General features: G+C 44.9%; 1 protein-coding gene across 2 annotated transcripts in view; it reads right to left on the bottom strand.

The window, feature by feature from the left end:
• The window catches only part of magi2a (membrane associated guanylate kinase, WW and PDZ domain containing 2a), a 134236-nt gene that overhangs the window by 14798 nt on the left and 104438 nt on the right, over positions 1–15000 (bottom strand). For both annotated transcript variants that reach the window (XM_053650780.1, XM_053650781.1), the window contains one exon: positions 12314–12862. In XM_053650780.1, coding sequence (XP_053506755.1) covers positions 12314–12862 — 549 coding nt within the window. The remainder of the gene's footprint in view (positions 1–12313; positions 12863–15000) is intronic.

Here is a 15000-nt window from a genome sequence, read left to right as displayed (position 1 = left end):
TCGGGCTGGATGCCCGTCTCTGAGAGTAATATCTGTGCCAATTACAAAGCGGCTTGGATTAAAAACCTGAGAAAAAAAACAGGACTATTAAAGCTGGACTGCCTCGAGGCAATTACCATGAACCCGTACAAAAACGTTATGTTCTCTGCTGCGTCTGAGTCAGACGTATCACGTGTTTCCTCAGTTCAGTGACGTGTCCGTAACATCACAACCGAACCCATGACTGTGGCTGTGTCCCGAAGCACAGCTCGTTCACGTACACGGTGTTTAACGTGTCTGGCGCGTTCTCTGCCTCAGGGCGGGGCCTTAGACAGCTGAGAACACACTCCGGCAATCTGATGGCGTCTCCTAGAGCGTCTGAGCGAGGAGGTCTCAGTCCGCTTCCAAGCGAGTCGACTCTGAATCGACTCACTTGCAGGAAGTGAGTCGTTCTGTCTGTCTGTTTGTTTGTTTTTTGCAGAGTCAAAGCACAGCGCCGCAGCGCTGCAGAAACGCCACGTCCTCCGGAGGACGAGTGAAGGCGTTTTACAGGGAACCTTTCGACCCTACATTCACCTCAGACCTAACACGTAGTTAGAAACCGAATCAAACCGAAAGAATCAATCTGACTCCGATTCAGATTCAACGATCGGACTGCTGGGTGTGAACGTGAGAACCAATTTCGGTTCCCAAAGAAACCGTCCCGTCCAGGATCCTTTCGAATGTAGGGTTCTATGAGGAATAGTGTGCGGTTCGTTATTAAACTAAAAATAAATTCATTTACGTGAATAAATTGAGGTTATTAGTATTTTTAATTTTATTTAACTTACAAATAAATGTCATTTTTAAGCCAATTCCTACACGGTTCAGTTGTAAATGGTCTTAGCGGATAATGTGGTCATTTTTTCAGGGAAGCCCTAAGCGGCCATGCACTATAATAATAATAATAATAATAATAATAATAATAGTAATAATAATGCATGGCCTCTCAAGGCTATGTAAAGGCACAAAATATCTGAGAACAAAAAATAAAATAAATCTAAAATCGGTGTATAATAATCGTATATTTGTTTTTATAAAAGTCTCATCAAGAGAAATTTGATCGTATTCAAAATATTTCCTCTTAATTCTTAATACGATGTCATCTGCTTTGCGCTGTTTTACAGAATTTGAGCACACGGAAATAAAATGAAGATTTTTGTGTACAATTATTCACAATTAGTCACGGACCGGTCCCGTACGGCGTATAGCGGCCGTATAAGTCACAGACCGGTCCCGTACGCCGTATAGCGGCCGTATAAGTCACGGACCGGTCCCGTACGGCGTATAGCGGCCGTATAAGTCACGGACCGGTCCCGTACGGCGTATAGCGGCCGTATAAGTCACAGACCGGTCCCGTACGCCGTATAGCGGCCGTATAAGTCACGGACCGGTCCCGTACGCCGTATAGCGGCCGTATAAGTCACGGACCGGTCCCGTACGCCGTATAGCGGCCGTATAAGTCACGGACCGGCCCCGTACGCCGTATAGCGGCCGTATAAGTCACGGACCGGTCCCGTACGCCGTATAGCGGCCGTATAAGTCACGGACCGGTCCCGTACGCCGTATAGCGGCCGTATAAGTCACGGACCGGTCCCGTACGCCGTATAGCGGCCGTATAAGTCACGGACCGGTCCCGTACGCCGTATAGCGGCTGTACAGTCCCGTACACTGTATTAATGAGGTATCGTGTTACGCAGTGCTGTGAATAATAACTAGCGAATGCGGCGGGATGGCGAGCGTTGGTGAATATTGCCGTTGCGCTGCAGAAGTAATTATCAGCCTGTTTGTAGTCTGTACGCACACTCGGTGAATGAACGACTCGGATTTCTCCTAATGACAAGATCACAGCTGCTGCAGATCATTAGCACGTTGGTGAGACGATACGGAGAGATCTGTATTCCTAAAGCAACCTGGAGCCATGCAACGCTCTTCCACACAGTGTTTCTCATTATATATATCACACACACACACACACACACACACACACGCACACACGCGCGCGATCCTCAATTCTGATTAAAGAGAAGCTGGTGAGATTACGACAATGTTTAAAGCTGTTATAAACAACTAACTTGTTTCACAGAACGTTAAAGGTAACTATAAACAGATAAAAAGTCTTTCATTTCAAAGTAAACCTGTAATTGTTGATTATTTTACCACAACGGCATGGCACGCGGTGCTAAAAAAAACCCCCCAAAAAACAGCCAAGCTCCGCCCACTTTCGCAGAACGAACCCGTTTGCTTGACTGATGTAGCAGAGGATTAGCTGTGTTCTGTAAACGGCGAAATCACCCCGTAACTACATCTTGCTCTAAAGGCTGCAGAAGTTCTTCTGGAGAGTGGATGCACGGATCTGCGAGAGCTCATCCTGCAACCTTCAGTGTCCTGAAGCTTGTGGCCAGAAAAGAGGAAAAGACGACAAGAACTGTAAATCCGATGTTCTGGTGAATATTTATGATCGGTGCACAGAGCAGCTGAAAGGCGACACCAGATGGCGCTGTGGTGAGGAAGCGATTTTGGCGTGCGGTGAGACGGAACGTGTTGGTCTGAGAGAGGCGGAGAGACAGTCTGGTCTCGGAACGCTGACTCGGACTCGGAACGCTGCGACGGTGCCAGTTTAACCGAAACACCATCTGCAAGCAATTACAGAGCTGCTGACGGAGGATCAGACGCTCTCGACACCACAATCTGCTTCAGACTTACGTTCTGATCGGCTTCACAGAGCCGGAGAACACAAATGAGAAAATGGGTCAGGTCTAAATTCCGAAAGAGAATGAATGATGACAGAATGAAAATAAATAAAACAGATGGTATGAGACGGGCAGAGAGAGAGAGAGAGAGAGAGAGAGAGAGAGAGAAAGAGAGAGAACTGACATCAAACACAACTCATCAATCAGACATGATGTTTATTCTACTCTCCTGTATTGGTTCTGCAAAAGAACAGCGGTGCAGTTCTTCTCCACCAGACACTGAGGATACAGCAGATCACCAACACCACCATCATACTTTTAGAGTGCAGAAGGACTCCAAAGTTTGGTTGAGGACTCGGGATCAGTTAGAGAACCTGAGCTAGAACCTACGTAATAGAGAACTACACTCAGAACCTGGACGTAATAGAGAACTACACTCAGAACCTGGACCTGGTAGAGAACTACACTCAGAACCTGGACGTAATAGAGAACTACACTCAGAACCTGGACCTAACAGAGAACTACACTCAGAACCTGGACCTAACAGAGAACTACACTCAGAACCTGGACCTAATAGAGAACTACACTCAGAACCTGGGCCTAATAGAGAACTACACTCAGAACCTGGACCTGGTAGAGAACTACACTCAGAACCTGGACCTAATAGAGAACTACACTCAGAACCTGGACCTAATAGAGAACTACACTCAGAACCTGGACGTAATAGAGAACTACACTCAGAACCTGGACCTAATAGAGAACTACACTCAGAACCTGGACCTGGTAGAGAACTACACTCAGAACCTGGACCTAATAGAGAACTACACTCAGAACCTGGCCTGGTAGAGAACTACACTCAGAACCTGGACCTAATAGAGAACTACACTCAGAACCTGGACCTAATAGAGAACTACACTCAGAACCTGGACGTAATAGAGAACTACACTCAGAACCTGGACCTGGTAGAGAACTACACTCAGAACCTGGACCTAATAGAGAACTACACTCAGAACCTGGCCTGGTAGAGAACTACACTCAGAACCTGGACGTAATAGAGAACTACACTCAGAACCTGGACCTAATAGAGAACTACACTCAGAACCTGGACCTGGTAGAGAACTACACTCAGAACCTGGACTTAATAGAGAACTACACTCAGAACCTGGACCTAATAGAGAACTACACTCAGAACCTGGACGTAATAGAGAACTACACTCAGAACCTGGACCTAATAGAGAACTACACTCAGAACCTGGACGTAATAGAGAACTACACTCAGAACCTGGACCTAATAGAGAACTACACTCAGAACCTGGACCTAATAGAGAACTACACTCAGAACCTGGACCTGGTAGAGAACTACACTCAGAACCTGGACCTAATAGAGAACTACACTCAGAACCTGGACCTAATAGAGAACTACACTCAGAACCTGGACCTGGTAGAGAACTACACTCAGAACCTGGACCTAATAGAGAACTACACTCAGAACCTGGACCTGGTAGAGAACTACACTCAGAACCTGGACCTAATAGAGAACTACACTCAGAACCTGGACCTAATAGAGAACTACACTCAGAACCTGGCCTGGTAGAGAACTACACTCAGAACCTGGACTTAATAGAGAACTACACTCAGAACCTGGACCTAATAGAGAACTACACTCAGAACCTGGACCTAATAGAGAACTACACTCAGAACCTGGACCTGGTAGAGAACTACACTCAGAACCTGGACCTAATAGAGAACTACACTCAGAACCTGGACCTAATAGAGAACTACACTCAGAACCTGGACCTGGTAGAGAACTACACTCAGAACCTGGACCTAATAGAGAACTACACTCAGAACCTGGACCTGGTAGAGAACTACACTCAGAACCTGGACCTAATAGAGAACTACACTCAGAACCTGGACCTAATAGAGAACTACACTCAGAACCTGGACCTGGTAGAGAACTACACTCAGAACCTGGACCTAATAGAGAACTACACTCAGAACCTGGACCTAATAGAGAACTACACTCAGAACCTGGCCTGGTAGAGAACTACACTCAGAACCTGGCCTGGTAGAGAACTACACTCAGAACCTGGACTTAATAGAGAACTACACTCAGAACCTGGACTTAATAGAGAACTACACTCAGAACCTGGACCTAATAGAGAACTACACTCAGAACCTGGCCTGGTAGAGAACCATAGCTACAACCTTGGTCTGATGGAGAACCACATAAACAACTTGGACCTGATAGGGAACTATAGCTAGAACCTCAACCTTATAGAGAATGACAGGTGGTAGAGAACCACAGCTGGAACCTAGGCCTGATGGAGAACCACAGCTAGAATCTGGACCTAATACACAACTACACTCAGAACCTGGACCTGGTAGAGAACTAACACCCACCTGAACTATACACAGAACCTAAACCAGAGGGGGAACTAGAGTAAATATCAGACCTGATAGAGAACTACAGATAAAACCTGTTCCTGAACTAAAGTGAGGACATAGACCTGTCAGAAAACTACAACCAGAACATTGACCTGAACTATAAACAGAACAAAAACCAGAGGGAGAACTACATCTATAACCTGGTTCCCAACTAAAATCAGAAGCAGGACTACAGACACAACCTAAACTGCTAAAGTTTTTGAAATCTAGAACCTGGAATTGACAGGGAACTGTAGTCAAAATCTGGACCTTCAGCAAGAACCTGCGTGTGATAGAGAACCACACTTAGGACTTGGAGCTATTAGATATCAATTGCCAAAACTCAGGCCTGATATAGAACAACACCCAGAATTGTTACCAGAGAACCACACCAAGGACCTGGACCTGATGGATAACTAAAGCAAGAACCTGGACCTGATAGAGAACTATAACCTTAACCGGACTTTGGGCCTGATGGATAACTACAACCAGATTCTTGACCTTATAGAGAACGATAGGTGAGCTAGAACCTAGAGAGAGAACTTGGACCTGATAGAGAACTACACACAGAAACTGGACACAACAGAAAACTACAGCTAGAACCTCAACTTCACAGAGAACTACAGCTAGAACCTCAACTTCACAGAGAACTAAAGCTAGAACCTCAACTTCACAGAGAACTACAGCTAGAACCTCAACTTCACAGAGAACTAAAGCTAGAACCTCAACTTCACAGAGAACTACAGCTAGAACCTCAACTTCACAGAGAACTAAAGCTAGAACCTCAACTTCACAGAGAACTACAGCTAGAACCTCAACTTCACAGAGAACTACAGCTAGAACCTCAACTTCACAGAGAACTAAAGCTAGAACCTCAACTTCACAGAGAACTACAGCTAGAACCTCAACTTCACAGAGAACTAAAGCTAGAACCTCAACTTCACAGAGAACTACAGCTAGAACCTCAACTTCACAGAGAACTACAGCTAGAACCTCAACTTCATAGAGAACTAAAGCTAGAACCTCAACTTCACAGAGAACTACAGCTAGAACCTCAACCTCACAGAGAACTAAAGCTAGAACCTCAACCTCACAGAGAACTACAGCTAGAACCTCAACCTCACAGAGAACTAAAGCTAGAACCTCAACTTCACAGAGAACTAAAGCTAGAACCTCAACTTCACAGAGAACTACAGCTAGAACCTCAACTTCACAGAGAACTAAAGCTAGAACCTCAACTTCACAGAGAACTAAAGCTAGAACCTCAACTTCACAGAGAACTACAGCTAGAACCTCAACTTCACAGAGAACTACAGCTAGAACCTCAACTTCACAGAGAACTACAGCTAGAACCTCAACTTCACAGAGAACTACAGCTAGAACCTCAACTTCACAGAGAACTAAAGCTAGAACCTCAACTTCACAGAGAACTACAGCTAGAACCTCAACTTCACAGAGAACTAAAGCTAGAACCTCAACTTCACAGAGAACTACAGCTAGAACCTCAACTTCACAGAGAACTACAGCTAGAACCTCAACTTCACAGAGAACTACAGCTAGAACCTCAACTTCATAGAGAACTAAAGCTAGAACCTCAACTTCACAGAGAACTACAGCTAGAACCTCAACCTCACAGAGAACTAAAGCTAGAACCTCAACCTCACAGAGAACTAAAGCTAGAACCTCAACTTCACAGAGAACTAAAGCTAGAACCTCAACTTCACAGAGAACTAAAGCTAGAACCTCATCCTCATAGAGAACTAAAGCTAGAACCTCAACTTCACAGAGAACTAAAGCTAGAACCTCAACTTCACAGAGAACTAAAGCTAGAACCTCAACTTCACAGAGAACTAAAGCTAGAACCTCAACTTCACAGAGAACTACAGCTAGAACCTCAACTTCACAGAGAACTAAAGCTAGAACCTCAACTTCACAGAGAACTACAGCTAGAACCTCAACTTCACAGAGAACTAAAGCTAGAACCTCAACTTCACAGAGAACTACAGCTAGAACCTCAACTTCACAGAGAACTAAAGCTAGAACCTCAACTTCACAGAGAACTAAAGCTAGAACCTCAACTTCACAGAGAACTACAGCTAGAACCTCAACTTCACAGAGAACTAAAGCTAGAACCTGGAGCTGATAAAGAACTAAAGTGTAATTTCAGTGATTTCTTCAGAGCAGACTGAGTTCTCTACAGAACTTGATACTGCAGTTCCAGCCTGAGTTAGTCTGTGTCTGTGTGTGTGTGTGTGTGTGTGTGTGTGTTGACCTTTCTTTCAGCTCATATGCCAGTCACGGCGTCACACACCAACAGACGGAACATTCACACACGACTAGCACAGGACAGTCTGTTCGCATGTCAAAGCTTAGCACGCTGACAGATGCCACTCTAACACTACAGAGTCTTGATACACACTGCTAGAACATCAAGGCTCTCTCTCTCTCTCACACACACACACACACACACACACACACATGTATATGTATGTGTAGACATATGCACAAACAAAACTAACACAACCACACTGAGTTCCTCCTGAGTGTTGTGTGTGTGAGTGTGTGTGTGTGTGTGTGTGTGTGTGTGTGTGTGTGTGTGTGTGAGTGAGTGAGTGAGTGAGTGAGTGAGTGAGACAGCCAGCGTTCTAATCAGGAAGGATTAACTAGCATTCATGTCCTCTCATTACCTTCTGGCCTAAAGTGCTCTAGCACACACACACACACACACACACACACACACACACACACACACACACACACACATCAATTCTCATTCCCTTCTATCACACCCATTTTCTCCCCCTTTCTTACCTGCTCTTGCAGTCTGATCACCTCTCATCATTCTCATCTTCTTTGAGTTTCTATCCCTTCTCTCTCTCTCTCTCTCTCTCTCTCTCTCTCTCTCTCTCTCACACTCACTTTTTTCTCATTTCTCTCTTAAATCAGATGGTGACTGTTGAAGGACAGAGGTTATATTGGATCAGCGTCTGGTTAAGAGGAGATTTAAACTCTGTAAAGTGAAAAAGTGTCCATCAAAGAGAGAGCACCAGAAAATACTAGTGCGCACACTTGTGCATACACACACACACACACATACACACACACACACACACATACACATGCACACACACATACACACAACAGGGCTAACAGGCACAGTGGCCATGCCTCCTTCACTGAGACTGACAGGACAGACACAGAGGCCCCACCTCCTTTATCAGGACTGATGGGCACAGAGGCCACACCTCCTTCACTGAGATTGACAAGACAGATACAGAGGCCACACCTCCTTCCTTAGGACTGATGGGCACAGAAGCCACACCTCCTTCACTGAGATTGACAGGACAGATACAGAGGCCACACCTCCTTCATTAGGACTGATGGGCACAGAGGCCACACCTCCTTCACTAAGACTGACAGGACAGACACAGAGGCCCCACCTCCTTGATTAGGACTGATGGGCACAGAGGCCACACCTCCTCCAGTGAGATTGACAGGACAGACACACAGGCCACACCTCCTTCATTAGGACTGATGGGCACAGAAGCCACACCTCCTTCACTGAGACTGACAGACACGCACAGAGGCCACACCTCCTTCACTGAGACGGACAGACACAGATTGTTAATACAGCAAATTTTTGTTCTCTGCAATTAATTATCCATGACAAGGGCAGGATTATTGCACTCACTTTTAAGTAAAATGTCAGCTCTCTCTCTCGCTCAGGTGTTTGTACTTATTAACACCATCACTCATGAAATAAGCACTCCAACAAATGACACGACTTTATTCTGTGTGCGCTGACTGTGTTCCTGCTGACATTCCTGCTGTGCCTCCTTTGCAAAATCTGACAAATCTCAGCTGTTTAAATAGAATGAAGAAGGTGTTTTGTCAAACGAGGGTGACTCAAGAGAACATGCTCTGCCTGTGACAGCTTAAGAAATTCCGATAATCACAACCTCTGCTTCTAGGATCAGGAAGAAATGTAAAATCATGACTTATCCCTCACAACGCACCCGCAATCTTACCTGGAGCTTCTTCTCTCAGATAGCCTTAACACTGTGACCTAAAGACAAGTGCTAATCCAGATTAGACTGGGACTAACTCAGAGTCGGTGCTTTAAATCTAGCCCTAGGCAATCGGAGCCCTAACCATGGGAACTACCCGAGATCCAGAGATGCAAAGACTGGATCTAATTCAGAGTCTAAGCTGAGGACGGGGATTCCCCATGATTACTGGAACTAACCAATTGTCAGAGCCCTAACGACTGGGACTAACCAAGAGTCAGAGCCATAATTACTGGGACTAACCGAGTGTCAGAGCCATAATTACTGGGACTAACCAAGAGTCAGAGCCATAATTACTGGGACTAACCAAGAGTCAGAGCCATAATTACTGGAACTAACCAAGAGTCAGAGCCATAATTACTGGGACTAAACAAGTGTCAGAGCCATAATTACTGGGACTAAACAAGTGTCAGAGCCATAATTACTGGGACTAACCAAGAGTCAGAGCCATAATTACTGGGACTAACCAAGTGTCAGAGCCATAATTACTGGGACTAACCGAGTGTCAGAGCCATAATTACTGGGACTAACCAAGAGTCAGAGCCATAATTACTGGGACTAAACAAGTGTCAGAGCCATAATTACTAGGACTAACCAAGTGTCAGAGCCCTAACGACTGGGACTAACCAAGTGTCAGAGCCATAATTACTGGGACTAACCGAGTGTCAGAGCCATAATTACTGGAACTAACCAAGAGTCAGAGCCATAATTACTGGGACTAAACAAGTGTCAGAGCCATAATTACTAGGACTAAGCAAGTGTCAGAGCCCTAACGACTGGGACTAACCAAGTGTCAGAGCCATAATTACTGGGACTAACCGAGTGTCAGAGCCATAATTACTGGAACTAACCAAGAGTCAGAGCCATAATTACTGGGACTAAACAAGTGTCAGAGCCATAATTACTAGGACTAAGCAAGTGTCAGAGCCCTAACGACTGGGACTAACCAAGTGTCAGAGCCATAATTACTGGGACTAACCAAGTGTCAGAGCCGTAATTACTGGAACTAACCAAGTGTCAGAGCCCTAACGACTGGGACTAACTAACAGTCAGAGCCATAATTACTGGGACTAACCAAGTGTCAGAGCCCTAACGACTGGGACTAACCAAGTGTCAGAGCCCTAATGACTGGGACTAACCAAGTGTCAGAGCCCTAATGACTGCCAGTGCTCTAAAGAACAGAACTAGCCACAGATGAGGACCTTAAATCCTAAGATGAATCAAGAGTTAGAGCCCTAAACATCAGGAGTGGCCACGAATATTTCAGAATGGGACTAACTAGAACTAAGACAGTTCGAAATTAAAAGCCAGACAAGGAGTTAGAAGAGTTAGATCCTTGGTCTTACAGTACCAAGAGGTATAAACCTATAGACTGGGACTACTCAAGAGCTGGAACCTTGGAAATACTCGGACTAACCAGGAATAAGAACCGTATATACTTGGTCTAACCAAGCATTACAACCTTAAAGACTGGGACTAGTCATGAGCTGTAACCTTAAATACTGGGACCAAAAATCTCAAGAAGACCTACACCCCTAAAGAGTGGACTAATCAATCCAAAGTTAAAGCTCTAATCAAGAGTTAAAGCTCTAAAGGCCTGAAATAGGCAAAAATGAGACTAAACAAAGGGGTTTAACCAAGAGTCAGTGCCTTATTGACTGGAAATAACAGTTAGAACTCTAAAGATTGGGACTAACCAAGAATTAGAGCCTGAGAAACAGGGTTTAACTTGAAATGTGTGCAGCTATCATTTAAGCACTGATTACAGGCACTACAGTAATATAAGAACCTTACCAACTGGATATAACCCAAAGGTAGAACCGTAAAGACTCGGACTAACCAATAGTATGCCCCCTAAAGACTTTGACTAATCAAGAGTTAAAGCTGTTAAGACTGGGACCGACCAGGAATAAGAGTCCATGAGAATAGGACTAACAAACAACCAGAAACCTAAAGACTTACCATCAATTTGAATAAGATGTAAAGCCCTAAAAACTGGGACTGGCCAAGAATTAAACCATTAAAATCTGGGACTAAATAAAAGTTCAAATTGAAAGATTAGGACTTACTGAGAATTAAAACTGGGAACCATAAATGGAATCAAGATCTGGAACCATAAATACTTGGCACATGATTGAAATAATGCTTAAATATTAGCACTATCCAAGAGTCAGATCTCTAAAACACTGGAGTGGGCAAGGATTAAACAACACTTGGAGCCTGGAGGACTAGGACTAACCGAGGGTTAAATCTTTAAAGATTGTGACTAACCAAGTATAAGAGCTCAAGAGATACTACTAACCAAGTGTTAAAAAGACTGGAGCCTTGATTGCAGGATATAACCAATCATTAGAACCGTAACGACCAGGACTATCTAAGAGCTCTAAAGACTGGGATTTAACATCCTAAGTAGTTGTACTAATCGAGAGTTAAAGCCCTTAAGACTGGGACTGAAAAAGAGTCAGGGTCATAAATATTGGGACTAATCAAGAGTAATTACAGTCATTTATACATTTAAGTTTTTGAAGCACTTACTTAACGGCTGTAAAAGTAATTAAGTACACGTCACTGAAATAAAACATCTTTACGATTTGATCTACAGTAGACATTGTACTTTGGACATGGGCACATCTTTGAATTACAGATAGGGGCTTGTAACCGCAGCGTATCTCTTTAGAGTATTATAAGGCAAGTCTACTTGCTGTGAAAGAGTCCCACTGAGGAAATAAAGCTGGAGGATATTAATACATCGTCAAAATGACCAGTGCGCGTCAGTATCTATTTTTACAGGCTATGTGCCTGTGCTAATCACAGCACTGTGACGTTTAGGGAATACTAAACAGCGGCCATGTCTGAAACACAACCTGAGGCTTTCAGACGGTATGACTCAGCAAATTATCAGGAGCAACCAGGGCTGACCAATCAAGCATGATTTTTTTGGAAGCAGGATAACTTCACAACAAGCACCCATTGGCATGCGTGCAGCGAACGCTCTGATATATTCAGCATTCTGATCAAAAGACAGTAAGACAAGCTTTAGCAGCAGGGTGAGCTTCAAGACAGCAAAATCGAACCCGAGACTTCACGAGTTCAGCACTTTTCCCTTACCTCGCTCCCTCTGTACCAGCAGGGTGGCCTCGGCTCCGACCGCACACTCCTTCAGCAATTCCACCACCCGTGTGTGAGAAAGCGTGAGGGCCGGCCGCTGGTTGATCTCCACGATCAGGTCTCCTTCGCACAGACCTGGGCAGCGCTGAGGCTCTAGCACCTGCTTCACCCTCTGACCTCCATCGCTGTCCGCTACGGTGAAGCCAAACCCATCCGGCCCCTTCACAATGGTGACGGCGATCAGCTCCGTCCCTGACGACGCCAACGAGACGCCGTCGTCCAGGAAGTGCGCGGTGCGGCTTAAGTACTCCATATATGTGTCATACGTGGTGCAGTTGCGGCCGTTAAGCAGCAGGGGGCGGTCTCCTATAAGACCCAGAGGTGAGATCAAGGTGTTTCCTGAATCCTCAGCATCGTAGGGTAACGGGTATCCTCGACAAAGCGCCAGGGTCACGCTCTGCCCGATGGGCACCGACTGGAATAACTTCACCACGTCTGCGTGAGTCGTACCAAGTACACACACCTCATTTATGTAGACGATCACATCGCCTAAGAACACAAGAAGAACATTCATATCATTTGAATATTACCTTATCATTTAACATCTCAGCTTATATTATTTCTATAATTACAGCTAATTAACAGGGACTTGTACAAGGACTAGAATAAAGACTGAAGCTTAAGTGTCCCTCACCGAATTTTGAGATTAGATTGTCCATTATTATGTAAAACAGCAGGAAGCAGAGAGGAGGATTCAGCAGCCTGCCCTCAGAGCAGAGAGTGTGAGATTTAATGCAACATGGAACACTTCCATCGACGAGACTCACCCCTCACGGCTGTTGTGTGATGTTCGGGAATTTTAATTAGTCTCGTTAAACATGATCGGCATTTGCCTTCGAGCCCCGGTGGCTTGATCAATAACATCACACCATCATGGAAAACAAATGACATCTAAACAACCTCCCTGTTCCCGTTCAGCCTCTGGAAACGCCCCCCCATACCAAACTGTCAAATAGTTTAGGAGCTAGAAATGACCTCACCCCCTTGTCCACTGTAACTTGGTATGTTCCATTTTAATACAAAACAAATAATAGTGAAACATTATTAATTTATTCATATGAAACCTTTATTTTCCTGTGTCAGTCCCAGTGAAGGGGGTGTGGCCTTTGAGACTGTCAATCCAAGTGAAGGGGGTGTGGCCTTTGAGACTGTCAGTCCCAGTGAAGGGGGTGTGGCCTTTGAGACTGTCAATCCAAGTGAAGGGGATGTGGTCGTGGTACCTGTCACTCCCAGTGAAGGAGGTGTGACCTATGTGTTTGTGAGTCTCCGTGTAGGAGGCGTGTCCTCTATCACTCCCATTGAAGGAGGCGTGGCTTTTGTGACCGTCGGTCTCTCTGAAGGAGGCATGACCGTTTGAGGTATGAGGTATGTCATTCTCAGTGTAGGAGGTGTGGCATCTGTATCTGTCAGTCTTAGTGAAGGAGGCGTGGCCTCTGTACATGTCGGTCCCAGTGAAGGAGATGTTGAATTCCACTCCTAAACGTTAACCAGCTATTTGTTTAAATGGAAATAAAGCTGTGTTTATAATACTGCAACACACTGTGTTTATGATTATTACAGTTACAGTGACAGCACAGCAACTAAATACACTAAATACCGTCATTAATCACTGTGTCTGTTAATCCCAGTGCTGACAGAGCTAATTTCACTGGTTAAACATGATCTGCGGAGTGTGAGATGCACACGTTCAACTTCCTGTGTAATTTAGCTCTAATATCATCCATCATCTCTCCTGCATCCTGTCATGTGTGTTTACATAAAGCCAAACTGACATTTGGAGCACCGAACGTGTAAACACCACACTGGGCATTGTACAAACACCTCAGCACCATGCTGGACATGGTCCAAACACCACCCTGAACATTGTACAAGCACCTTGGCACCAGCACTGTGCTCAGCAGTAGGCCACGCCCACCAGGACAGTTCAACTACTGCTTTAACAATAGTTCTTTTCTTTCAGTTTTCTTGAACGTTTAATATAAAATACTAAAGTGTTATAGTATTATATTGGACGCAGGGCTGTCAATCAAGCTGCTCATTAGGATATTAAGCCACGCCCATTAGGACAACTCATGGATGCAGTGATTACACAGACAATAAGAGCGATTAAAACAGATCACGTGAGTATACAACGACGGGCACGGTGCTTAAGCCAGTGCTGCTGTTAAATAATTCCATCAATTATTCCAGTCAGATTTGAAGCAATTCATTTAATCCAGTTGAAATAATGGCCTCCGTTTCATAACGTCTAATTCTTAAATAATATAAAAGGCGCACTCCTGCTCCAACGTTCGACCGGGAATGACGAAGATGAGCTGTTAAACCTCGTCGGAAATGTGAGCTTGCCAGATCTCAGAGATCTGAAAGAGACGTGTAGAGCCGACTGTCACACACAGGGACGAAAGCCAGCGCCGCAGGTTGGCCGCTCTCGCTCGCTCTCTCTCTCTCTCTATCAGCTTTCCCATGATGCACCTAAACAGCTCATTAGGCAGCTAGTGCAGGTGCAAACAAACAGAAACACGACGAGAGACCAGACTGGACTTACAGCCAGAGCTGACGATGAACTACGAGAGCCAAAAACTGCGTGTGTGTGTGTGTATGTGTGTGTGTGTGTGTGTGTGTGTGTG

The sequence above is a fragment of the Ictalurus furcatus genome, chromosome 19 (assembly GCF_023375685.1).
Source record: "Ictalurus furcatus strain D&B chromosome 19, Billie_1.0, whole genome shotgun sequence".
Classification (NCBI taxonomy): domain Eukaryota; kingdom Metazoa; phylum Chordata; class Actinopteri; order Siluriformes; family Ictaluridae; genus Ictalurus; species Ictalurus furcatus.
The sequence above is the reverse complement of the archived record's forward strand: the minus strand, read 5'-3'. Positions and strand labels throughout refer to the sequence as shown.